Raw genomic sequence first — 26,917 nt, 5'->3', positions numbered from 1 at the left:
CTCTTTAGACACTACTTGTCGTTTATTCCCAGTCAAATCCAAAAGGACTGTCTGAGAATATGTCTGTTCCAATCCTTCAGCCTAGCAAAATAAAGACAAGATTACTGCAATTTCCAACAATCTGTTGCTTTTGGAACAGGAGCTCTGTGCTTACTGTACTGAGGGATAAAAGCACTGCCAGGTGCTCTGTGCTGCTTGCTAACACATCAAGAACCTGAGCTACTGGGCCAGCCAAACTGGCACAGAAATGTTTTTTCTCATAAAGACCCAAGTCTGCTATTTGCTTTTTGAGAGCACATGGCAATTACAAAAAATACACCCACAAAGTCAATGAGAGCATCTCTGATTACAGTTTGCTCCAAGGCTGGAGGTGATAATTTTCATGCTGCCTGCAGCCCCAAAGCTATATACAAGGAGTACAGGTTAGGTACATGTCCACAAAGGTTTTGCTCCTCACAGATGGAAAAGCCCTTGAGAAAAAATTGTCCTTGAAGCAGAGAAAATAAATGGGCTTCTCTCCTCAGGCTACACCTCAGTCTACCAGGCTTTTATTCTCTTCTGCACAACAACTAAACTTCAACAGAAGATGCAGTAAGTGGCTCCCCCTGAAAACAGCTCACAGCCCTGCAGGACAGTGGATTTCAGCAGACTAAGGAGAGGCTGAGACAGCTGCCCCTGTCCATGTGTGCCAATGCCTGATGGGAGGGTGTAAAGATGATGGAGCCAGGCTCTTCTCAGTGGTGCCCAAGAGCAGAATAGGAGGCAATGCACACAAATGGAAATAAAGGGATTTCATTTCAAACACACAAAAAATACTTTCACTGTGATGGTGTTCAGACACTGGGATAAGCTGCTCAGGGAGGCTGTGAAGGCCCAGTTCTTAAGGATACTAGAAACCTGACTGTACAGGGTTCTGAGTATCCTGCTGTAGTTGATCCTGCCCTGAGCACCAAGCTTGGACTACTCCCTTCCAATCTCAGCCCTTCTCTGATTCTATGATCTTAAGCATTTATTTTAGAATGAGATGAGCAAATATCTACCACCTTCCACTGAATCAGACTTAAATGTCCAAAGATAGCCAAGTCTTATCAGTTTCTGGTTTATCAGAAGGTCTAGAGGCTAAAATTTCAACACCAACAGCAAAATACAGAAATGTTCATATAAAACAGGCATTGAACAAAAGGAGGTGTACGGCAAAACTGATTGCACTTCTCTGCAATGGTTACTTGGTCCACTCTCCACAGATTATTAAGCCAGCTATAGCACCAGGGCTTCACTGATGCACAAATAGGTTTCACCTTGCTTTTCAAAGCATTGGATGAAATATCTGTTGTAGAACACATTTGGGTGTTCATTCCTGGAAGGGGTTCTGAAGAATTTTAAAGGAGAAGTTATTTTTAAAGAAACGTTTTCTACTTAAAGCCAAGTGACTCCAAACCAGCCTTACAGAGCAAGAGGCAGACAAGTGAATTGATCTGCCTTTTTGCTGCACTCTGTTGTCTGCTTTAGGGAATGATTTATTCCAGGAACAATCCAAGCTGTAGACAGCTTACCTTAACTAAAACTTTCTGGATGACAGCATCAGAAGAAGCAGATGATATTGCTGTCACTTTGATGGGAATCTCTCCCAGTTGTTTTGGCTTGATTGGGAATTGAACAGTTTTCCCATCTTCACTTGGAACAGATATAGACTGCTGATTTTCTGTAGCATTTATTTCATTGGATGTCAGAATCATCTCAAAAGCATCATTCATGTCTAGGATCACAGTAACCTGTAAATACAGTGACATTTGCAACACAAAGTGTTAATTCTGAAGAGCTGCTTTCATAAGCTGGCACCTGATTGTATACAGAGAAAAAGCTTTATTGTCTGCCCAGAAAATAAAATACTCCAGTTCTCACAAAAGAAAGACATGGTCTCCATCAGTGATGAAAACCCTGCAGCGTCTGGTAACATTCAAAGATAAAGAGACTGCTATTTTACCTCAGCTTCTTCTTTCAAATAATTAAAGACGTTCACTTCCAAAATGAACTGCTCTCCTCTGACGACAGAGTATGGAAGGTTCAGGAAAATGAAGAAAGGTTGAAAAGCTTCTAGCTGCAAAATAAAATCAGCAGTGAACCACTACAGTAACATACTAGCAAAAAAAAATTACTATACAACTTCTCTTCTGATCCCTTTTAGATTCAGATCACAGAGTATGTTTACTTGTACCCTACCACTGACAAAATTTATTACTGCAGGGCAGAAGCAGAGGGCAAAGATTTTGTAGGAGCTCAGTGGTGCCATTCAGATGAGAGCTGCTGACAGCTTTGACAGGGCAAGTCCCAACACAGGCACCTGAACTATGACTAAGAGTCAATCATCTGCCAAGTTCGGATGCTGTGATCTGTCCCAAGATCTCATTAAGGTAACAGTGAACTGTTTTGAGTGCACAAGTAATGGATGATTAAGACTCTGTCAGTTGCCCTATCTTCATGTCAATACAGAAATGTGTGTCAAAATACAAAATAACTAACTCTCCCAAATTTTGTCACTCAACACCACCTTAGAATGATTTTCTATTTTGTAAGACTAATCTTGGTGTAACTTCTTTAGTTATATTTCTAAAAATACATATTTTCTTAATTAAAAGAAAAACTGCAGAAATACCCCAGCAAGCAGTTACTTTTATCTGTGAACAGAGGGTTTTGGAAGAAATCTTGGCTCTCAGTCAGTGGTATGCTCCCATCAAGCTGAACGGGATCAAAATTTCACTGTTTATGGACATCTGTACAATAAGAATGGCTGAGACATGATATCCTTTATTATTGAAATGTGAGCTAAAAATGGCTTTAATTTGGTTTTCATTTAAATAATTCTTCCAAGTGTTTTGAGTTTCAGATCCAAAAAACCCCTCAGCTTTTCTTTTCTAGCTAGCAAATATTCCAATGTTTTCTTTTTAAAACTTCAAAAAGTTGTTTGCCAAAGCTCTCAGTGTCAAAAACTTATTTAGATCCTAGACATTAGAAAAATTCTGATGGAGATTTTTTTGGTTAGTTCATAGTGAAGGTTTTCCCTATGCATCTACTTTGTCTTTTTTGTTTTGATTTTCTTTAAAACTCAAGTTTCACACTCAGGAATATTCTGTCATATTACAATAAGATATGACTGAATAAAATTATCAACATTCTGTGTAGCAGAAGTCAAAAAAAAAACCCCAAGATGCAAAGCAGTAAATGACATTAAACATGCAGATGTCACTTATTTATTTCCACATTACACTTTTCAAGGATTTCTTTCACTTGCCTCTCTGTATGGTATTGGTTAACATGTTTCAGCCATATGGAACTCTAAGTGCAATCTAAACATCCCAACAAGGGTGAAGTACTGAACAGTGCATGAGGGTGATCATAGCTAAATAATAATCTCAACATCTGTTTTACTTGCAGTTTTCTCAGATTAGAGGACGGGAGGCCAAGTGTGTATTTCCACACAATCTGAATCAGAAAACTATTTCTTCTGTCCCATCTCTGCCAAGCTCAGTGAAAGAAACAAAAATCATGATTGCAGTCTCAAAGGAGCCTTAGCCACAAAATCCAGATTGGGCTTCAAATTCTGTGGTGGAGTTAAATCAGGATGTTCAGAGCACATGTTCTGTGTCTGGTATGGCAGCCAGCTATGAAATCTGGACTTAGATCTCAATTTGGATCCCAGAAGTTGCCCCTCCCCAAGAATCTGAGGGCATGAGAATTGAAATGGGTAAATGGCTATCTCCAAGCTATGTTTGCACTAATCCTACCATCAAGAGAGAAATCTTTACCCCAGTACTGCAGTCTCAACCTTTCTAACCTTAGGTACTTCAGCAGAGTTGTCTCCATTAGGAACTTAGTTTCTCTAGGATCTTTACATAATGAATGGATGGAGATAACGACCTTCAGAGGACTATTCAATGCACATAAAGTACTACCTAAATGAGACTTCAAAAAGTAATTCCTATTTTAAACAGGTTAAATAACTCTCTTTAAGTACATGTTTCCTCGAATACAGAGTGAGCCTAGGACAACTGCACTTGCACAGTGGGAATTTCAGGTTAGAGATCTAACCTGAGGAGTGCTGAATTTAGTTTATATTGTAAAACTCCTCAAACACTTGGGAGCACAAGAAGAGCTTCAGGAGACAGGAATTTGGTAGCAAGAAGCATCTCATCCCATGGCTAGTTCTCAGTGTCCACTCTGCTCCTCAGGATAAGTCACCCAAAACTCAGCACTTATCACAGAATGGTTGGGTTGGAAGGGATGTCTGGATAGCATCTGGTCCAACCCCCCTGCTAAAGCAGATTTACCTACACCAGGTTCACCTTTACTCCAAGACTGGTGTTGACAGATAAATGAAAGCAATTTAGTCTTTAAGCAATTCTCCTGTTCTCCCTCCTAGGGTGTTAGCCATATGTGTTTGCAGAGCAGCAGACAATGTGCCTCTTCCCAGTCTGTGCAAACCTCACTGTATGCATTATCAACTCATGGAATGCCCTCTGGGCACAGCCAGAAAAACATGGAACACCATCCTCAGGCAGCCATTCCCCCCTCCTACACACAAAGATTCTGAAGGGGGCACATCCTGGAAGAAATCTAACAAACCAACTGCTCCAATGGAAATAGTCATCCAAACATCTGTGCGAAATCTCATTATATGAGCAGGAAGGGAAGGCAGATACAGTATCACATGTGTCTTCAGTGATGATGAAGGGGAAATTTAGGTTAGATATTAGGAAGAAGATTTTCCTGTGAGGGTGGTGAGACACTGGCACAGGTTGCCCAGGGAGGTAGTGGATGCCCCAACCCTGGCAGTGTTCAAAGCCAGGTTAGATGAGGCTTTGAGCAACCTGGTCTAGTGGGGAGATGTCCCTGCCCAGGGCAGGGGGTTGGGACTAGATGATCTATAAGGTCCATTCCATCCACTCAAATTCTATGGTTCTGTGATGTTTTCTTTACAGTTTGAATACATATGTCCTCTCAATCTCTTCATTAGTGTCAGGAGATGGCTGCTATTAGGACTGAGATACAGTTCCCAGTAATAACCTACAGTGTCACCAGCCTTAAAGGTGAACTTCCTAGTGCTGTGGTACCTCCACTGGAGCAGATGTCACTCCAAGCCCGCTGTTTTCAGACATCACAAAAGCACTGGCTACCCAGGAGGTGATGGTATCAGGTACAACGACTTCCATTGTGGTTTCTGTGTCAGATCTGGTGGCAGAAGGGGAGAGCAGACTTTCAAAACCATCCATTTACAGACATGAGTAAGTGGGTACACATGTTTCAAATGTATGAAAAATTAATTCCAAACTCCTGGCAGGAAAAGCTGCTCATTACCTGTTTCTTTCTCTAATCATGGAGAAATATTATGATGGGGTCAAAATGATTTTTAAAACTTAAATTACTTTAAATTATATGAATTGAACATAATTACACGGATCCACATTACATGTAATCCACTTTTACAGATCCTTTAAAACACTCTCAGATGATGGTTGCTTCCTGAACTTCTCAGTTGTAAACGAACACAAGATTTGTGCTTTATGACACAGGTCAGATTTCACCATCATTTGACAGTTTGAACTACTCATTGAATTAGGTGCAGATAGTAACAGATTTCCCTTTCTGGGCTAATCACCATCTTTTTATGTACAGTAGAGGAAACAGCTGGGTCTCCCTATTTGTTATCTCCCCATCTGTAAAATCAAGAGAGTTTATTTAGTCTCCAGGATATTTATCAAGTTTCTATTAAAACTCCTAGACCTTCAGTCAGGCATTGTACTCTTTTGCACAGTTGTACACCTCATCTTTTGGGTCTTCAATCTCACTCGTGGCCTCTAGGTGGTAGCAGAATATAAATAATACATTTTTAAGCTGTATTCTTCAGTACCGGTGTAGGATGCTAATAAAACCTACAAAGTAACAACAGCAAGTGCAAATCAATTTCCATTTGCTTCTAATCTTATACCCAGTTTTAGTGTCGATCCAAAGCCAAGTCTCTGGAAAATGTGTCCTCACATAGAGATTGCTGAAATCAGATGGTCCATTTTTAGATACTGACATATCATCACCGAAACCATCCTCTATGGGAATCATTCCACCATCTGCAAAATAAAAAATACTGTTCTATATTTTGAAATATAGACATCTATGTTTCGAAAAATCAAATGAATACAGTTAAGAAAAGTCAAATTAATACAGTGTTTGGACTATAATCTATAAGCTCTGTTATATATGGTAAAACTACTCTATGATACTGCAAACTTATTTTTCTTGGGGTTTTGGCTGTTTGGTTTCGTTGGTTGTTGTTTTGTGGGTTTTTGTAAGAGTAAAAAAGTTTCACTCAGACTTACATTTCTAAATGGCCTCTCTGAAGTGCTTATGGAACTGGTGGGATTTGGCTACACATGACAAACCACTGCAACATATATCAGATGGAACTGCAAATAAAAACTCCCATTCACCCTCAACCCTTTAAGGGGTAGTGTAATTCAGGACAGCAGAAAAAAGGTAGTTTATAAAACATGAATCATATGCATATTTTTATATGTCTTGAACCCTTGAAATGGTAATGGTTTGCAAGGCTGGATGCAGCCTGTGAGGAGTACAGTAAGAAGACATAACAGGAGCCCTAACCCATTGACCTGCTTCCCCACTCCATAAATTAGATTTGACTACATTTATTTTATTACTTACAAAGAAAATGTTCCTTATCCTCCTCAAGTACTGCATCAGTTGACACCCAAAGGCTGCATTTCTGGATAAAATATATACAGCATATTTCAATACAGGACATTCAGGACATCAGCAGTTCTTATCTATTTTCTTTTCTTTCTTTTTAAGTAAAGTCATAATGCAATCATGGAACTAAAGTAAATAATATACAGGAACCAACAACATTGACATCATATGAATCCGAATATTGCCTTAGTGACTGAAAACTTTTCAAAGTGAAGACTATCAAGCATAAAGCAATCTGTATTTATGGAAGCATAAACATACTTCTTTGCATTCAGATTATTTACATATTGATAAATTTCACAATTCAAAATCCATCAAAAGCCATGAAAACGGTATATTATCTACAGTTCCAAACTTTATAAACTGCATTTTCTTCTAGCAAGTGATATGCAAATCACTAAGCAGTGAATAAACAAGTCTGGAATTTAAAAAGAATAAACTACCTGAAATACACCAAAAGAACCTCTGACCAGGGGGAAATACTGCACTGTGCTGTATAAATTGAGCTCATGGAGGACCTAAGACAAGGAAAAAAAAAATCATCCAAAGAGTGAATGCAAAAATCATATTTTTCAGAACTTTCATTGTTGCAGATGCTAATTCATAGAGCTGTACCACAGGCTGCAGCTCACCTAGCTTTCACATCAAAGAGAAGAGAATCTGTGACAGGATGAAGGGGATTAGGCTGCACTGGTTTCATAATTAATGGAAGAGTGGCTAAGACTATATATAAGCCTAAAATGGAACTTACAGCCCACTGGTATTTTATGTCACTTAGGCTATGTCATTGGAGCACTTTAGAAATGGTATAAATTGTCAGCTCTTTCAAACTGTTGATGCACTAGAGCTTGTGCAAGTAAGGGGAATTAGAAAATATGAGTAATTCATTCTGCTCTTCAAAGAATAAAAATTCTTTATTTTATATTATTAATTTTAAACAGCACAAAGCACAAATCACTAGGGGTTTTTCTCCTGACTTTTGTCTTTCCTGAAAGAAGAAACTGCCAAGTCTTAACTCAGCAGTTTATCAATGGAAGAACAATAAAGTATTAATTGGAACTAGAAATGCTGTGTCTATTACCTTGTAAGCCTTACAGTCTTTTCCACTCAAGTTATTTGCATAAGTACAAAAATATTTGCATAATTACAGACTAAATATCCTGCTCTAAGAACATTACCTGTTCAGCATGTAAGCTGCAATATTTTCATAAACATATATCTTTTATACACATGATAATGGGAATCCTTTTTCTCAGCATGTAAGCTGCAATATTTTCATTAACATATATCTTTTATACACTTGATAATGAGAATCCTTTTCCCCCCATATACTTACAGAATCTTCTGTTATGTCACTACTTTCTCCCAGAAGCTTTGTACTTTTATCAACGACTGCAAGTCCAATTACTGATCCTGGTTCTGTTGTACTGATTTTAAGGGAGACTTTCTCAGATGGTTTTACCTTATCTTTGCTCCAAGAGAGTTTAATCTGGAACAAAGCAAAAAAAAAAGCACTGGTTTAAATTCTACAGTGATATTCACAGCCATTAAAAAAACACAGGAAGTATTTTTTTAGATTATTTGGCAATAATTACGACTCTGGTTTGCTTTTTCTAGGACCTGTGGACCTTTGAGAGTCCTCTTCCTAGGACTTCTGTGTGTTTGGATAAACCATGAAGTGAACAGAGACATTTTTCATGCAGCAGGACAAACAGCCTCCCTAGTGATGTCTAGTTAAAAGTGTTTAAGTTTCCATAGGAAAGAAAGAACTTGAACCCATCAATAGCATTTGGGTAGTCTAATCTATAAAAAGTTATTGTGAGACTTTTATTTGCACAAAGGACCAAATCTCATCCTGGTAAGTAAGCTGGAAAAACCAATTCATTGATGCAATAGGAGCTTAAAATTCCACACTTAGAGCAGTCATGAGTACCTTTTGACTATACTGGCCACAGCAATCTTTGGCTCAGTAATTCACCAGACTATTAAAAACACAAGGAGATGCTGTGCATCTGTTCATGTGGAAAACACAGGGCTAGTAGAAATTTCTTACAACTATGCAACAGCACTGGTATTATCAAAAGTCATTCCAAGGACTTGCACAAACCTCAGATGAGATCCTCACAGAAAAAGCTTTTTCATTTACAATCCTATGATCTAAAATACTGTTTATCATGCAACAACCAGACAAAAACAGGGTCTCAGACACAAGTTCAATATAGTTACCTTGCCAGCCAAAACAGGCTGGACGGGGATGGTGAGTGCATCATTTACAACCACTCCAAGCTCATCAACATAGAATACAAGTATAGATGCCAAAGGAGCCCAGGAATTTTCTGCTGTTAAAGTGAATGTTTTTGCAGACTGTGTGCCAAAAGCCATAATTTGTTCCTTAGACAACACCTGAAAGGGAAAAATCAGTCTATTGGTATCTCAATATGTCATAAGCTCAGCAATTTCTTCTACAAACAGCTGTTAAAAGAAGAGATATATAGCTGTGATTTTATTTTTTTCACCAAGTGGTTGATCAGTTCTGTGAAAATGGGCATGGAACAAGCAAGAAATGCAGTATTTAAATATTGGAAATAGATTTTTTTTCTGTGCTTATAGTGATACTCCCGCATCACTATGAACAAGTAAAGAACTACAATGAGCTCACACATGTGGTATGAGAACATAAAAGTACAAAGGTAATAGGGTTGGCTCCAGTGGGTCATCTATAATAGCATTTGAGTTTGGATCAGGCATACAGTTTTAAAAACAAATCTCACAAATACCTCTACTTATAACACTGGTGAGCACCATGGAGAGTGTGAACTGGGGCCCACTAATGTGCTCCAGTTAAAAACAGGCATTCATTTTACCAGATCAGATTAGAGCTAGTCTGAAAGGACCTCAAAGTACTTTAAGTTCAGGTCTACAGCATCAGTTTTCCACTCTAAATCTTTTCCCACTGTACCATATCACTTACTGTTGAAGACAGAGCCATGAAGAACAGTTCCCTGCGTTTGACTGGGTAGACATGATTTATTCTAAATCTTGTAGGGAGTGTATCTATTTTAGAAAATACACATGAATGCCCAAATTTTATATGGTTTTCCTTATTCAGTTTACTGTTACAGTCTCTGAAAGGAAAAGAATCATAGCTACCATGATCATTATGGTGTAGCTTGTGCACAAGGCAGATGTGTTAAAGACAGGACGGATCATTATGGTGTAGCTTGTGCACAAGACAGATGTGTTAAAAACAGGACAGGAGATTGATGATGGTATATATAATAAATCCTTCCATTTAGATGCTGCAAGACACAGTAGAGCAGCTGAGCAACTAAACAAGCCATTACCCAAGACATTTATTTCTCAATGCTTCCTATGAATTTCCCTTGTTGACAATTCCACCTTGCCCACTGGACCATCTGTTTCCTCAGCAGGCATATGTCTTCTCCTCACCCTGCACCAGGAGGCTCAGCCCTGACAGTCCTGAACCTGCATATAGACTCTGCCAAGCCCCTGCTTCCACCTGCATCTGCAAAATCTGCTGACAAAGCCCCAACTTGGCCTGCTCCTGGGACAAACCCTGCCCCTTCTCCCATTGCAGATGCTCTGCACAGTCAGAGACAGGATTGCTTTCACAGTTGTGCTTTGTCTCACATCTGTATGCAGAGATAACCCAACACTCAAATCAGAGATGTGTTTTTCCCAAAAGTACCTTCTTACAGTGCCAGGGGCATTCCCTCCTAGGTAGCAAAATGGACCTCTCTTTTCAAAAGGACCATCCTAGTGGAAAGGATGTCCTTGGGCCACATCTTTCACAAAGCACAATAAAAAATGCTGAATCTCTCTAATGTTTAATCATATTCCCCTCACTGGAGTATTTCTCAGGTTGGTAAAAGCCATCTTGGACTGTCCCTTATCTAAAACCAGTAACTTACCAGATAGTGGAATTCTCTCACTGGCTTGTTGCTTACAATGCTCAGCTCAAAAGGCTTCCCAGCCTAGGAAAAGCATACAATTCATATGGATGAATAAGGAAACATGATGAGTGACTTGAATGGTTCTTATCTTGGCCAGTTTTGTCTCAGACTGTACCTTTATATCCTGGCTCTTTGTTTTAATCTGGAGATAAGTCTGGCTGGGGGAGCTGAAAACATCATAAACACCTATGTCAGTCCTACTGCTGAGGAACTCTGCCTGCAAGACAATGCAAAGCAAAGCTTTTAACAAGACAGCAAAACCTGTGTGATGTTCATATTTATGGTACAGTTTACAAGAGCACTGGTAGCCTTAGTGGCAGTACAGGTCCACTTTACTGCCTGCTTTGGGTATCTGTTTTGGTTTTAACCTTGATATCTTGGTGCAATTACTAGGTCCCATTTGACAGCATCTGTCACTTTCTTTCCAGCTGTAACATGAATGAGGTAAGGAAAATAACAATAGGTGACATGTCAACTGTTGCAATGGCAGGAACAGCATATCACTGATCACAGCCTGCCCAATTTGGTGTGCCAATGCTCCAAAGCAACATATTCCAAAGCAATACCTGAACTCTCAGAGTTTTTGTGTCAGACAAGACTGGAAACTCAACATCAATTATTCCGTTTTCTGGGACTGTGTAATTCAGGACATGGACTGTCACATTTCTTTCCTCTGTTGCCTCATTTTCAAGGTGAGAAATTGAAGAGTGATGGAAAAGCATGTCTGACTGTTGTGCAGTGATGGTTACAAGATTCTGCCTCTCTTCAGCTGTCAGCTGGTTGCTATCAGAACGTGACACCTTTAGCTAAAAAAAAAAACCAAACAAAAAAACAAAGAAAACACCCATCAAACAGGGTAAAGCTAAAATGCACAATGCATAACACGTAACAATATATTTGCACTCACATCATATCAAGAAAACAAAGGCAGCCTCAGATTCCTCACATATCCATATAATTTTGGACCCCTAGCAAGCACTGCAGGTAGGTAAGTCAGCCAAAACCAAAATTATTCATAACTCCAGGGAGTAAAAGAAGAGGAAAAGCAAAGTAGATGAAACTGACAGGTGACCTGCTGCCTTGCAGCTCTCCCAATTACTCTTCTTGTTGAAAATTATTGTTTTTCAGGTAAACTATGCATATCCTACCTACGTGCTCAAATATTTAGTTTTATCACTTGTATCTCACCACCACAACAAAGGACAACCCAACACTGTGTGCAGGAAAATGAGTCAGATGAGCAGGGATGATGCTGAGTCAGATGTGTTTATGGATTCATCCAATGAGCTGAAGAAAAGACTGAAAACAGGCCCAAAATTGACAGACTGCAACTTCTTCACTCCAACATCCATCAATCAGCACTACAATTTGCATCAGTCTTTATCCCCACATTCAAACAGATTCTCACCCACAATAAAACTATTCTCCTTCTGCATCATACACTCCAAAAAATAAACTTCTGTACTTAAAAGCACCAAACTAATGCTTCCTTTTTCCAACCCATAGATCTATTGCTCCATTTAACTCTCCTCCTCTGCTATTATTTTCCTATCCTCTCTCTGTACAACATATGTAGATCTCCAGTTATTAGTAATAGCAGCAGTTGTTCCACTGGGAGCACAACTGATACCTTCCTCTCTGCCAGCTGCAAGCAGGACTAAATGCCTCAGCTACTTCTCAGCTCATCTTTAGAAGAGGAGGAAAAAACAGGTCAGAGCTGAAGTCAAAATGGAATGCTGGCAAGGAAAATGAAAAGGACAAAAAAACTAAAGGCCAAATGATCGGGCTAGCATGAAGCTATATCTTGAGCTAATATACTCTGTATATTCATCCTATTTTATTATTTAGGTCTGATTTCTCTACAGTAAAGGCTCAAGAACTGTAAAGTTGATATACCTTTTCAAGCAAAATGCAGTGGTGCAATATGCAACCTCTGCAAAATGTAGAAATACTGAATTATGGACAGCATGAGGAACATGATACTTCTATGAATGAACTGCAGCTGCTACGAGAAAGACAGAAATGACTCTCACTTGAGAGCAATGTCGTTTGATGAGTTTTATTGAATTTTGTAACAGCTGCTTAATGACATAGATATAGGCATTATATAAAGTATGTATTTATACATATATATATATATACACAGACATACTTAGATATACAAGTATTATTAGGAGATTTGGAACTCAATAACTACTCTGTTGCTTTAAAGCACTGTCACCTAATGGAAAACAATCAACTAGAAGTAGAAAGTATTTATCTTCCATAAGAAAGCTGACAACCTCTGGCCTTGTGCAACCTGATCTAGTGAGGAGGTGTCCCTGTCTTGGGAAGGTTGGGACTAGATGATCTGTAAGGTCCACTCCAACCCTTAAATTCTATAATTCTATGATTCTATGATAAACTATACACAAATATATCCTATCAACACCACAGCATTCCCTGCCATTTTATTCTTTACTAGAGCAAATGCCTCTAAGTTTAGTATTTGCCAATATGTATCTGGAAAAAGAGGTGGTTTGAAAACAGAACTGTAAATTACACTTGAAAATACAAGACAAGCAAAAATACAGAAGTCATGTTTGTTTATGCACAGATCATAACAAAACAAAAGAACTTACAGTAGCTATGAAGTTCAGAGAAGGTTTTATCACTCTAGAATAATCCAGAAATTCAATAAAATAGTCACTTTGCTTTGGGAATATGATGGCACTTGAATTTTGGGAGATTCCTGTTGAACAATTGTATGTGTTTAGACAACATGCTTTTAACATACATAAAACTTCAGCAGCAATACAAGTTACTGTCCATGATTTTTAGATAATTCTATCATATTTTTCACTATTTCCACTCCTATCACTCTTCCTCCTTTCAGCTAAGCACCTGTACAAGGGTGGTATACAAACTGGTACTGACTCCCACAACACTAAATAAGAATACCATATCATGCTCCTCTCCACACAGACTATGTTAGGATGACACAAGGAAGGAGCTTATGAATCATAGATCAGCCAACTTCACCTTGCCAGGGCTTCTACAGAAAGTCTGTAAGGAAACCTAGTTTCTGAGACGGGCAAAAATTTTGCACAAATGATTTTTTTGCCTAATATGCAAGGTGCAGTGGAACACAAACTCACAAAAAAACTTAGTTTGCAAATCAGCTGGTCTAGAAGGGGCTAGATAATGGACAACATGGGGCCAGAGAACTCTTTCTACCTATGTGGTTTACAAACACACAGGTAAGGTAAGTTTATGATTAGACATATGTTGCTAAGATTCAGGCTAATGCCAGCAATCCTTTATGCCTATTCTTCCCATCAAAAGTGATCAGCCATTGACTTTAAGTTCCCATGTGAACATACTCTTGGTTATTCAATAAATCATTTAGTGTAGAACTCTATTCGACTGAGTTAACAGCTGGTTAAACTATTTAATATCTAGGCAAGCAACAGTTCAGATAATATATTTGCATGCGCATGGTTTGTGCTGACAACTGCACAGGATGATTTTCTAGCGCTCCAAGCCCTTCCACGTGGCAATAAGCTCTTCCAGTACTACCTAGTCTGGATTTCTCTCCAAAGACATCACACAGCCACAAACCTGTGAGGGACTCAGTGACCACCGCGATCATTTCTATGGGCTCCATGTAATCACTGTCACCTTGGTGCCACGACTGCTCAACATTCAAGCTTTGCAACATAAGCTTGTTACAGGTTACATTCACTGATCCATTTATCTGCAATGTAGAAAAAAAACACCTGATGAGCCAGCAAAGCCAAGGACACCTTTTCATCTACAACAGCTTATTTCTGGTTAAGTTCTGTAGCTCTCCCCACATACAAGTCTTGGAGTGTCAACACCAGAAGATTATGAATGCTGATCTTTATTTTTTACTTTCAGTAACCATTTTTATTAAATCCAGTAGAAGTTCACTACTTTTTAGAGGTAATATTGCTTTATGGAAAAACCTACTTTTCTTTTTTCCTCTAATGTCTAGAATTATCCACTTCTATATAGCCAGAGCAGTGGTACTATGCTTTAGGTACCAATAATATCATGCACAGGTCCTTGCCTGAGGAGAGGTGTATACTATGGTCAACATCTCTTGAGCTCAGAGTTTCTGCAGGCAAAGTGCTGCTAAAGGCATTGGAGTCAGACAGCTGCTGAAGTCAGCAAACAGAAAATGACAGGCACACCATCTAGCAGAAGTCAGCAAACAGAAAATGACAGGCACTCCATGTAGCAAAAATTTAACATGTATTCAACCTAGTCCATAGATCAAAAGTTAAATGTCTGATTTTGCAGAAAGAATGGAATGAGTCTATCACCTCTTCGAAGTCTTCAGACCAAAAATGTCTTTTTACATTTCATGCTTCCGGTTACAACTGGTGCAGTGGCTCAAACTAATTTTACATTTCATGCTTCCGGTTACAACTAGTGCAGTGGCTCAAACATAACTACCAGGCAATTAGTGAGCAAAATGCTAGAGCTCCACCTAGACAACTGAAGTATTATCCTCTGAGCAAAATGCTAGAGCTCCACCTAGACATCTGAAGTATTATCCTCCAGCCTTGTAACACGGGGCTGAGTGTGCAGGGCCACACACAGGGCCAGGGAGCATTCCTGGGCATGGGTCTGCCATCACCTCTGCTGCTGCAGTGACTCCTGGAAAATTTTATACCTGGGCCAACCATCACTCTCCAAAATACCTTCCAGGCACAGGGCAAGGGACCACAGTTGCCAAGTATCATTCCAACAAGCAGGCTCAATGTAGACACTTTAGGCTGAAAACTGTAGAGTTTAACACTCTCCATGCAAGTCATTCCATAGACCATGCCAGCTGAATTTAGCATTCAAGAATGGTCCCAAGCATATTTAACCCACAAAAGGAGACACAGGCTTAAAGAAACTGCTAACAGATGACTCACCTCCATCGTTGTGGTTATATTTCTCTTGTTGGTCCAGTAAGAGACAGAAAGGCAAGTGATTGTTACAGTTCCCTTTACTGGCTTTCCATATGTATACCTGAAACACATCAATTAAAGTCAAACAACACATCACCCTCCAGGGCTTGGGCTCCTGAAGAGATCTCAAAGCTAAGATTCTACGAAAGTATTTCTCCCCGGCCTCAAACATGGCTAGAACAAGACATTTCTACTTTGAAACATGGAGTTTGCAATACTGAGACCAAAACTGGAAGCCCAAAACGTGGAGATGACACACAGTGCTGCTCTTTGCTGCACACAATCTCTATAAAGCTATTATAATTATTATGGACTGTACAATGTAGAAAAAATTAACTACATTAAGCTAAAAGCAAGTTATTGAATAGAACAGTGATGCAGCATCATAACTAATATGCAGTAGAGTTAAAATGGGACATGGGAAGAGCAAGTGTTTTGCTTGCCAAATGTTGCGAACACAAAATGAGGGATCTCATGATATTTGTACTCAAATTGTTTAGCAATCACAGTCCAAAGAAATCATGGCATTATATCTTGACAAACACAATTTCCAGCTGTGGCAAATGTGAAAACCATAGCCTACTCATTTCTTAGGATGACATTAGCAACCTGCAGCCAGTGAGTAGCAATAAAATAAGAATTTTATATAAATGTTTCCAAGTTATAAGTAAGAGAAACCATGACATTGTCAGATTGAGACAGAGAAGAGGGGCAGGAGGGATGACAGGACACCTAAAATCATTATGGTCCTCAGTAGCAACACATTCAGTTGAGAGAACTTAAAGTACTTTAAATCATTATGCAGCCATTCAAGTAATATCCAAGCTGAAAAGCAGAGGGAAAAAAAAAAAAATAAATCAAACAGTGTAGTTACAGGAATAACTCTGACAACACTGTCTTGCATCTGAACTCAGTTTTCCAAGCAGACTTAATTACTGTAATTAGCTGCCATTAACCATGCAATGATACTGCCATTGGGTAGCATCCCACTACTTAACTTAATCTAATAATGCTCCAGAGATGAGAAAGGAAAATGGTTTTATGACACCTACAAGTGTAAGGGTCATATAAACTCAGTGTATAAAGAGGTATTATACCCATTAAAACAGTCACCAGGAATTAAGTTGTTCCCTATAAACAGCTATGACATATCAGTAAAACCCTGTCACTGCTGGGATTCAAACTCAGATGATTCACTGGTGTCTAAGTATGATTTATTGCAGCAGCCAGGTACACTTTCAAATACATTATGAGCATACCAAATGAAGGGACCAAGTACCCTGTGGAAGACCAAAACAACTTAGGAAACCAAATACACATTGGCACATAAGAAATTCCAAAAGTAAAGCAGAATGAGAGATGGGGAAAAAAAAAAAAAAAGAGGAAAATCTTTTTTTAAAAAATTTCTCCTTATGAGATTCACAGAATTAATTAGGTTAGAAGGGGCCACAATGGGTTATCTGGTCCAACCTCCCTACTCCAGCAGGGCCACCCTGGAGCACATGGCTCAGGATTGCATCCAGACAGTTCTTGAATATCTTCAGTGAGGGAGAATCCACGACCTCTCTGGGCAATCTGTTCAGTGACTGCACAGGAAAGAAGTGCTTCCTGGTATTCAGGTGGAACTTCCTGCACATCAATTTCAGCCTGTTACCTTTTGTTTTATTGGTTTCCACCACTGAGAAGAGTCTGATCCATCCTCTTGGCACATCCCATTCATGTACTTGAATATATTATACATTCATAGAATGGTTTGGGTTAGAAGGGACCTGAAAGGTCACACAGTCCCAACCCCCCTGCCATGGTCAGGGACGCCGAACACTAGATCAGGTTGCTCAGGGCCTCATCTAACCTGGCCTTGAGAGTTTATATTATTGGATGCTTTATAATATCAGGTTGCAGTGGCTCTAGGGAAGGAGGTTTTTTTTCGCTTTATAATATCAGGTTGCAGTGGCTCCAAGGAAGGAGGTTTTTTCTCAAAGTCCAAACATTTATAATTTAAATAGCTTGTTAAACAATCATCTCTGCATTTCACTTATAAATGGAGTGCTTGTTTAGAAGGTATGTATTTTATGGCATTAAAAAAAATGTGAAAGACCTTTTATTTCTGGTCTTCTTGGATCTATCAGGTAGCTCTATCTGGCTCTCATCTTCCCAAAATAAAATTCATTTCTACATGAGACTAATATATACTAAATTTTGGTCTCAATGTTTGCTCAGTTGAAAAGTAAAATATTATTTATATGAGAGTCTACAATGAAGCCTCTTCTGAATTCCTCAAGAGCTTTTAACTCTTCACCCATTTACAGGTATAGGTATTTTGATAGGCAGAAGAAATCTATACTTGAAATCTACAATGTTGATAAATTGGATAGCAAAGGATGTTCATAGAAGTTTGCCTAATTTTCCAAGTAGCCTAATAAAATATAGTTACTCTACCTACAGACATTGATGTGATAAGTTGGAGTGCACCATAAAAGAAACATTAGAACAAAATAAAATGCCTCAAAATATACATTACTAGGAAGAAACTTCAGAGATTTTCAAATAAAGTAGCTGAAAATGTATTGGCTATAGTCTAAAAACATCTTTGCCAGACCAAAAGTACTTACTAGAAGACTGAAGATCTATCTAAACATTGTTACAACAAAATCCAGTAAGTAGAAATGGATGCTAGCCAATTAATTTTGAGTAGATGAGGCTTTTTTAGCATTCTAAATCTAATTTTTTAATTTGACACTTAGAGACCCACAATAATGTTCCTAAGAGTGAAGGGGACAACGGTATCAATGATTTACTTACTTTGCAGTGACAACACCAGCTACATCTTCATCTCTCAAAGAGTAGTATAATGGTGTTGCTATCATGACATCAAATTTTGGTAAAACTAAAGAAAATAAATTACAGAAATCATTAAAGTCATAGAACAAACCATTCCTTTTTTTAAACAAATAAGGGTAGAACACAGAATTTCTACTACAGTTAGTAGCAGACTACTACTACAGTTTCCTAAGGAACATAAGTTAAGATATAATTTTAACCCAACCCTATGCACACTCCAGACTAAGACTTTTTGCCAGGAGTAGAATGAGCATTGTAAGAGCAGCCTGCACATAAGCTTGTAAGACTGCAATATAAAATGCAGAATTAAGCTTGTAAGACTGCAATATAAAATGCTTAGCTTATTCAGCCTTTACAGAATCAGCATCATGCTTCACAATCAGATATTATACAGATATTTTGAGATGAACACATTGTCTAAATGATCCTGGAAAAACAGCAACTGCATCTCACAGGCTTAAGATAAGTATGTGAAAGATTACATGACATCCAGACACTTTATTAAAATACCCAAGATAAACAGGGCAGCTGATAAGACAGCATTTTTTTCCAGGACACAGAGCCAGTCTCACAGAAGCAAGAGATTTGTAAATCAGACTTTCAGTGAGTATTCAAAAGGTTCATGCTAGCTAAGGGAAGTTACTACAAATTAATGGAGAATCACTACCAATTGGTCACTACTAAATGCCCTTAAATTAACACTTACCATATTCCATCACTTTAAATCTCTGATAATGAACTTGGCCCTATTGAAAAAAAAACTCATATGAGAAATTACAAACAATTGTTGTTAGATTAATAGGTTTAACATATCTTCTTGGCCAAATCCCACCCATATTCAAGTTAAATTACAATTGCCGACAAGGTGTGATTTTAAAGCATGGCTTAACCATCGTCAGCTCCTGTAGGAACCAGTAATATGTATTTGCACAACATAAGGACACAGAAGTTCACGTGCAGCAGACTAAGTATGTATAATGAAAAGCTGGTGGAGCTTCAGATCTGCAGATACCTCCATACATCTGATTCCTGTATAAAAAAAATTAAATACATGAGGCAGCTAGCATAAAACCACCTAGCCTAAGTACTCACAGTCATCATGATAAATCATTAACATCTTTACTAGCTCATTTTAAATTACCTCATTCAAACAAGAAGCTCCTACAGTGTCTAGTAGACAAGACCATTTCAAAAGCATTTATAATCTCATGGTTCTTCATTTACTCAAGAGACAGTTAAAATTTTGTTACAGCCTACAGTCATATCAGCAGAGATACTCTTGTGTTATATCCTTCTGTCTTATTTATTTGTTAGTTAAAATAAACGGAAGACATGAAAAACTATACAACACATTGTTACTTGTGTTCTCTTTTACTTTCCTATTTTTCTATTTTTTTGTCTTTAATTTCCTGATTTTCCACAGGAGGAAAAAGAAGACTTAATATGGATAACCAATGGTCAGGCAGCATCAAGATATGTTGGCTAGAAATGAGTGTCTGTGGCTAGAGAGGATAAACTGAGAACTCCTGTGGTAAAAACCCTAGGACCAGGACCTAAGCCAAAAACAATTATCACTGACTTTTTTACTTGATCAACAACTTTGCATATTATCTATCTCAGACTAAGCCCTTTATACATCTATATTTACACTTTTCCTAGGAAAATACTTCTATCAAAGTAAAATTCAGACTGCTGACAATTTCATGATGAAGTCACTGATCACCAAATTACTGCTGTATTTCTATTCCTAGGCTTGAAAATATACATGCAGAGTCTACATTTTAGCAACATTTGTGCAGATCATAATCCTTACACCACCAAATGCTACAGCACTGACATGCAGGCCACAATGAGAATGTTATCAGGTAGTCTTAGGAATAGGTATCTTAGGAAAATGACCTGTAGTGAATTTAACTCATGTCTCGTTCTGTGACCATCTTTTATTTCCAATGTTAAGTATATATGTCACCCTTGTCATTAAGCAAACCATGAACAAAACGTTATCATAGATGGTAGGATGAAAAAAGCAGCTCCCTTGAAAATGAAATTGTTTCACACTATCTTAAAAGTTATAAAAAAACCCACAAAAAAAAACCTCAAAAAATATCCCCCCAAAAATATAAAAAAACAACCCAAACCCCAAACCAAAAAACAGACAAAAAAACCCCAAACAGTTAAAAACTAGGAGAATGGTAAAGCAGTAGGAAACAGATCACAGTGAGACAAGCACTCCTGGCTGCACTTTCTCTTAGGACAAGTAACAGCACTTCAACCACTCTATCACCTTAGCTCCTCAGGGCAGGGCTGTCTCGCTGGCAAATACTGTTCAAATCCATTGAAGTGGAAGTTGTTAAACCAGTTTCCAGGAGTGGTGGCTTTGAGACAAGCACTTAGTTATATATGCAATCCAAGAGAGATTTTTAGGTGGTTTTCTGTTGGGTTTTTTAATATTGGGGAAAAAAAACCCATCCTCTTGTTTCCAGAGCTGCTTTATTCTAATAAAGGTTTCGTCTTCCATTCCTTCTCCTACTTCTTAAACACACTCACTTTTCCAGACTAATAACATTTTGCTCTAGATCAGCATTTCTTAAACTGAAAAACACCTATTAAATTCTCTGCCCATTCCCCAAAGTCAGAAAACAGTGCCAAAAGAGATTCATGTAAGTATTCAGAGATGGTGAGAATGATGGAGCCTTTCTGCAGTTGAGCCTTAGGTGCTGTGGATCCTGACATCTAAGAATCACTGAAAACTACAGGTCAGATTTTGCTCTGCTGTGATGAACCAGTGAAGTCATTAGGGTCTAACCCAACAAGTGAAATCACAGGAGTAGTTCCTCATAGATTTCTTCTTCTTCTTCGGTAATCAAAAGTCCCTAAAATGAATCTGATCTGGGTCTGTTCTGTTATTTGTTTCTGACACTGATGTGTGTCACAAGTTAGAGCATCTGGAAAGATTCTGGGCGCAGTCCCAGGGCTTTGCCCTGGAAGAGCACAGTGCTGGCACCAGCTGTGTTCCCAGGGCTACCCCACAGACTCATGAGCCCTGTCAGGAGCACTCCTCCACTTTGCCTCTGCAGCTAAATAAAGCAGATTTTGGTCTAGACAAAACCAACAGAAGCATTTTAGCATCACTTTCATGCTTTATTTTCACACACAGGAAACAAACCCCAAAATAAAATTCTGTCCAGATCCACAGCACAGTCACCAGAAACTAATCACAGTTCCACCACTGTCACCAGTATTCACACTATCAGATCCTGACTGAATATCTGTGCTCATTTGCAAACTACTGAATACAAAGCCAAGGCCAAAGGTTTTCTGTATAGTCTGATTTTGAAGGAAGGTGACGCTTTTTTAAGCAATGATATATACATAACCTCAATCTTAATGGATCAAATGTGAAATCTGTAGTTGACTTAGCAGCAAAACACAACAGAATTCACTGTGGATACACTGTAATGTACATAAAAACTCAAAAGTTCAAAAATTCAAAGTATAAAGCATATAATCAATCCCAGTTGATTTTGAAAGTTGCTTTATAGCTGAAGCTTTAAGAAAAAAATAATATTCCTAAAAATATTTTAAGAGGCCCCTGGAACACAACTACTCTTCAATATTTGAGCACAAATTTACAAATAACAACTTCCATAAACTAGATTACAAAATGCCTTATAGCTAGGAACAACTTCTGGTTGGAGACACATGCTACTAAAACACAGCAACTAAAAGTCTTTCAGCAACAGGCTCCACAACAGGAAACATAAGATATCCAACTAAAATACAAGGTGGAGACTTGGGAACCAGACTGTAATTACTCTGTCTTGAGTTTTCCTGGAACAGCTGTACTAACACCTGAACTCTTATTGAAAAGTACTACAGGATGTTTAACAGCAGCAAGCAGCCAAAACTTGATTTAAACCAGGATTCTGAGGCACCACTTCCAAGAATCAAATCTCAGTACACTTGGGAACTGATCTGCAACCACTAGAAGGGAAATGTTACTCACTTAACAATGCTCTTGAAAGAAAAGAGGGAAACCTGAGAGAGCAAGGCTAGGCAGGTGGTTATTAACTAGAAAGCTCTGGTCATGGCACCAGGATATAAAAGTCATGCACAGATGAGTCTGATGTTGCCATCTGAAGATGTTTCTGAAGCCCTTAATAGATCCATAAGCTGTGCTGGATGCCATGCAGATCCAGAGCTAGCAGTACTAGTTAAGACAGGGAGACATATATATTAAAAATGTCAGACATCTGCTAAGGATTCCCTAGCAGTAAATCTAAGTTCTCAGTGACCTCTGTTATCAAGAAGAGATTGGTGAATGTATGCAACTTTATATATGAAAAACAAAAAACAAAAAACCCTGTACCTCCCTTGAACAGCAGAACTGTTGCAGAACAGTGTGAAAGATCCAGACACTAGCTAGGAATATCCACTAGGAGTGATCCAGTCACTCACTAGCCTTCACTGGACACCAACTAGATCTCCACCACATCACCAACATAGAGACATCCACACATCCTAAATCTCCAACTGAATCCCATCCCATATGATTTGTATTTCAGGGCATAATCTCACTTATAACCAAGAGAACCAAGTACAGTTTCCCCATCAGAAAAGTACTTTTCCTTTATTCTGCAAGGTTTCATGCAGGTTTTATTAATCCATTGGTTTATATGCTATCAGAAAAATGTCTGTGAGGCAACACACTAGACAGACCTAGTGCAATAGTGTGAATATTGCAGTAGTTATTTAACATATTTTGCATGTGAGAGCTTTATCCAGTGGAAGATGCTGTGTAGGCACATTAGAGAAATAATGCATATTGCTTTAGCATTATACTCCACATTGAATTTGAAAATTAAAGCAGAGCAGGTGTGAACAAAAAGAACTCTGAAAGTAAACATACATATCCATGTGTGGGGCTTGGGGTTGCTGTTTTATTCCCACAGGATAAGCACAGTAAGAATAGCCAGGTTTTTCTGGACCCCAAAGCCTAAAAGTTGGGGGGGTTAATATAATATACTGTTCTTTTTCACCTCTATTTTAATTTTCAATTCAAAGAGTTTAATGCCAAAAGAAACAACTTAGCCTGATCAACTTTTAGCACAGGTTTGGTTCCATTGTTTTCAGCTGCTCCAGCAATCTGTGTTGTTAGACTGCATATTCCAAAAGGGCAACCATCAAGTAACAGAGAAACCTTCACTCCCAGCTGGTTTTTATTTCAATTATTAGGAACCTCATTGATGAAAGACAGATATATGCCAAAGACAATTTGCCTGGCTTCAATTTCCTCTAGTTACCTCATACTACGTCTCTCTCCACTAGATTAAAAAGCCTTTCAAAACCCGTAACAGCACTCATAGACTGTAATCAATAACTCCATTGATTCATTTGATCCTCCGATGTACAGTCAACAGATGGGACTTCTGCAGTCTCCTACAACGGAGCTTTCTTCCCTGGCTCCACACAAACTCTGTCATCAGTTTATATTAGAAACACCCTGAGTGGGTGTCAATTGCACACAAAAAAAAATTAAAAAAATCAATCCAAACTTCTTTACAGACTGTACATACATTGCTGTTTTTCATTAAGGCTTTGTACAATGAAAAGCTTTATCAAAAATCTGTTATATCAGTAAACCTACCTTATTAACCAAATCCATACTAGCTTTGAGGAATTTGATTTTTTGTCAATGGAATTCCAAATCACCTCTGTCACTGTTTTTCTCATGCCAGATACCAAGTCTATAGTTTCCCACGTTACCTCACTTACTCTTTCCTGTTCATTCATCCTCTCATGATCTTTTCAAAACTCCCCACACTGAGATTCACTTAACCACTCAGACCATCATCCCTATTAAAAGTTTTCCTCTCTACCACATAATTACTGTTTCCTCATGTTTCTGGGCTCTGCCACTGCTCAAACTTTTGTTTCTAGCAAATTTTAAAAACTCTTTCATACTTATCATTAACTATCAAGTTTTCCTTGGGATCTTTACATTTTCTACAAATACACAAGAGTTCAGGCTTTCATTTCTATCAATAACTAGCTCCTAATTCCTCTTTTTTCCCCCCACTTATTAAATGCAGTGTTTCTTAAATATTAACTATCTCCTCTACCAATGAAAAAAAGTAATTTCACTTCTGTTCTGCCCAAGTTATTTTTTCACAAGAAAACTATTATATGTCCCAAAACCATTTTGTAGTACTTTCCACCTTGAATTGTGTCCTGTAACAGTGATAAACAGAGAAAGATATCCTAGAGTGATGAGCACTATCCCTGCCCCTGGATGTTCTTCATGCTGCTGACTATTAAGGAACCAGAACACTCTTCTGTTAAAATCCTAAGTTTTACAAATTTAATAGGGAAAATGAGGTGAAAATATAATAAAGATGACCTAGGAAAGGTTGTAGGCCAGTAGATCTAACATGAAGGCCGATGTCCAGTCTTTGGCAGCAAGATTCAACACCTACAGAACTGCATTAATCAGGATAGCCAGCAGTGACATTGTTTCTTGAGCCATGCCTCTGGGATTTCTAGTTATCAGTTCTTACTGGAGTGTACTGTGAATTTGTCCAGACATCTTTTGATCCCACCTGAACTGTTGGTATTCACAACATGCACCAGAAGTGTACTCTGCAGTTCAATCATCTGTTTTAGTTGTTTTGAAATCCCTTTTTATCTCCTTCACCTGATGCCCTTTAGCTATGTATTGAAAGAGACAGTGAACAGAATGTTCCCTATTTACTTTGTCCTCGTTACTCATGGCTTGAGAGACATTCCCACCTTGTCATATGTTTTCCAGGCTCATTAACCTCCTGTAATAGTAGTAAATGGCTAAAATTTGGAATACCATCAGCTAAAGTCTATTAAGGCTTCACTTCACTTGTCTGTTTTCTCACAGCTGTTTCATTAGCCCAGATGAATTTATAAGACATTTTTCTTTCAGCTTTACAATTATTAGTTTTTTTCTTTTTGGTCCTGTTTCAGCAGGGAGTGGCACTCATTCAGATCCTGACAACAGCTGCTGCAGTTCCTTCATCACTGATCTCCTGACTTCAGGATTACTCAAGCCTTAGCAGAAAGCCCATGCAACATTTCAAAAACACTTTTTCACCTAGCAAGTGAACGGCTGAAGGAACCCACCACTGTCACCAGCCTTTGTTCCCATGTCAGAGCCACACTTCCCCACCTGCTGAAAAGCACCTGTGCAGCTGTGAGTGGGGATGGCTGTCAACCAGCGGTCTAGGCCTGGCAAATTAAAATACACAGGCACTTTTCAATTTGGGTCACTTCCCTGTCACACTTCAGATCTCAGCCTGACTACAGCTGCCTCAGCATGGCTGAGAAGCTATTGAACAGCAGTCCAGGGATGGGAAGCAGTGGCTGAGCACAGGGATGAGGGCAGGAACAACTTCAAACATTTTTCCCATCACAGACAACAGTAATAACTCCACACCCACATGAGAACGTGTTCGAAAATTCCAGTCTTAACACTCACTTGAGCACCACCCCCACATACCTCAGCCTATAGAAATCTATCAGGCCTATAACTGGTAGTGGCAAATATTACTCCCAAGTAATACCTGGTCACATGAGTTTTTCTGCCTTCTACCCCATCATCTCCCTCATTACCAAACATTATGCAATCCTGTTTGCACTTGCTAAATGTCTCTGAACAGCCACTGCAAGCCAAGTAGGAAATGCAGTTCCCAAATTACAGGCATTTAAAAGCAGACTGAATAAACCTGACACACAGATTTTTGAACAGCAAAACCTCCAGCAATTTTGCAGCATATATCATGGTGTATGAGGAGACAGAGAACTACTACCAACACCAACGTGCAACGCAGCTCGTTCCAGTTTTGTTATGCAATAGTTCTGCTTTACTAGCCATCTTTTCTATTTTGCATGGTTAATTTTTCTTGAGTCACTCATCAGTCATTGCAAATTGCTGAAACACCCCTAAAACTAAGCAAAGATCTGTAAATAGTCTTTGGTTCCTCACCCCTGCAGACAGGGACTGGCCGCACAGCACAGTAGAACAAATTTCTATGTATTTGCTTGCAAAATAAACACAAGGGCATTTCACTTAAAAAGAAAACCAATCAAACAATAAAACCCAAAACAGAACAAACAAACAAACAAACAAACAAGACAAAAACCCAATACTCCATAAGATCTTTCTTTTGTATTTCATAGAATCATAGAATTTAGGGGTTGGAATGGACCTTACAGATCATCCAGTCCCAACCCCCCCTGCCATGGGCAGGGACATCTCCTCACTAGATCAGGATGCTCAGGGCCTCCTCATCCAGCCTGACCCTGAACACTGCCAGGGTTGGGGCAGCCACCACATCCCTGGGCAATCTGTCCCAG

The 26,917-nt window shown here is 38.7% G+C and overlaps 1 protein-coding gene across 1 annotated transcript in view; it reads right to left on the bottom strand.

Annotated features, from left to right (window-relative positions):
• Positions 1–26,917, bottom strand: part of CD109 (CD109 molecule) — a gene marked incomplete at its 5' end in the record, with an annotated part of 72,499 nt that overhangs the window by 25,431 nt on the left and 20,151 nt on the right. Inside the window, 17 exon segments of the mRNA XM_009080107.1 lie at positions 1–81; positions 1,554–1,772; positions 1,985–2,098; positions 5,109–5,226; positions 5,984–6,119; positions 6,712–6,772; positions 7,200–7,274; positions 8,093–8,245; positions 8,983–9,159; positions 10,689–10,751; positions 10,846–10,947; positions 11,297–11,536; positions 13,352–13,461; positions 14,331–14,466; positions 15,659–15,755; positions 18,497–18,581; positions 19,242–19,281. The exon segment at positions 1–81 is cut by the window's left edge and continues 76 nt beyond it. Coding sequence (XP_009078355.1) covers positions 1–81; positions 1,554–1,772; positions 1,985–2,098; positions 5,109–5,226; positions 5,984–6,119; positions 6,712–6,772; positions 7,200–7,274; positions 8,093–8,245; positions 8,983–9,159; positions 10,689–10,751; positions 10,846–10,947; positions 11,297–11,536; positions 13,352–13,461; positions 14,331–14,466; positions 15,659–15,755; positions 18,497–18,581; positions 19,242–19,281 — 2,007 coding nt within the window.

Source organism: Acanthisitta chloris, unplaced genomic scaffold (genome assembly GCF_000695815.1).
Source record: "Acanthisitta chloris isolate BGI_N310 unplaced genomic scaffold, ASM69581v1 scaffold7288, whole genome shotgun sequence".
Lineage (NCBI taxonomy): Eukaryota > Metazoa > Chordata > Aves > Passeriformes > Acanthisittidae > Acanthisitta > Acanthisitta chloris.
Note: the sequence above shows the minus strand (reverse complement) of the source record. Positions and strands in the feature narration are given on the sequence as shown.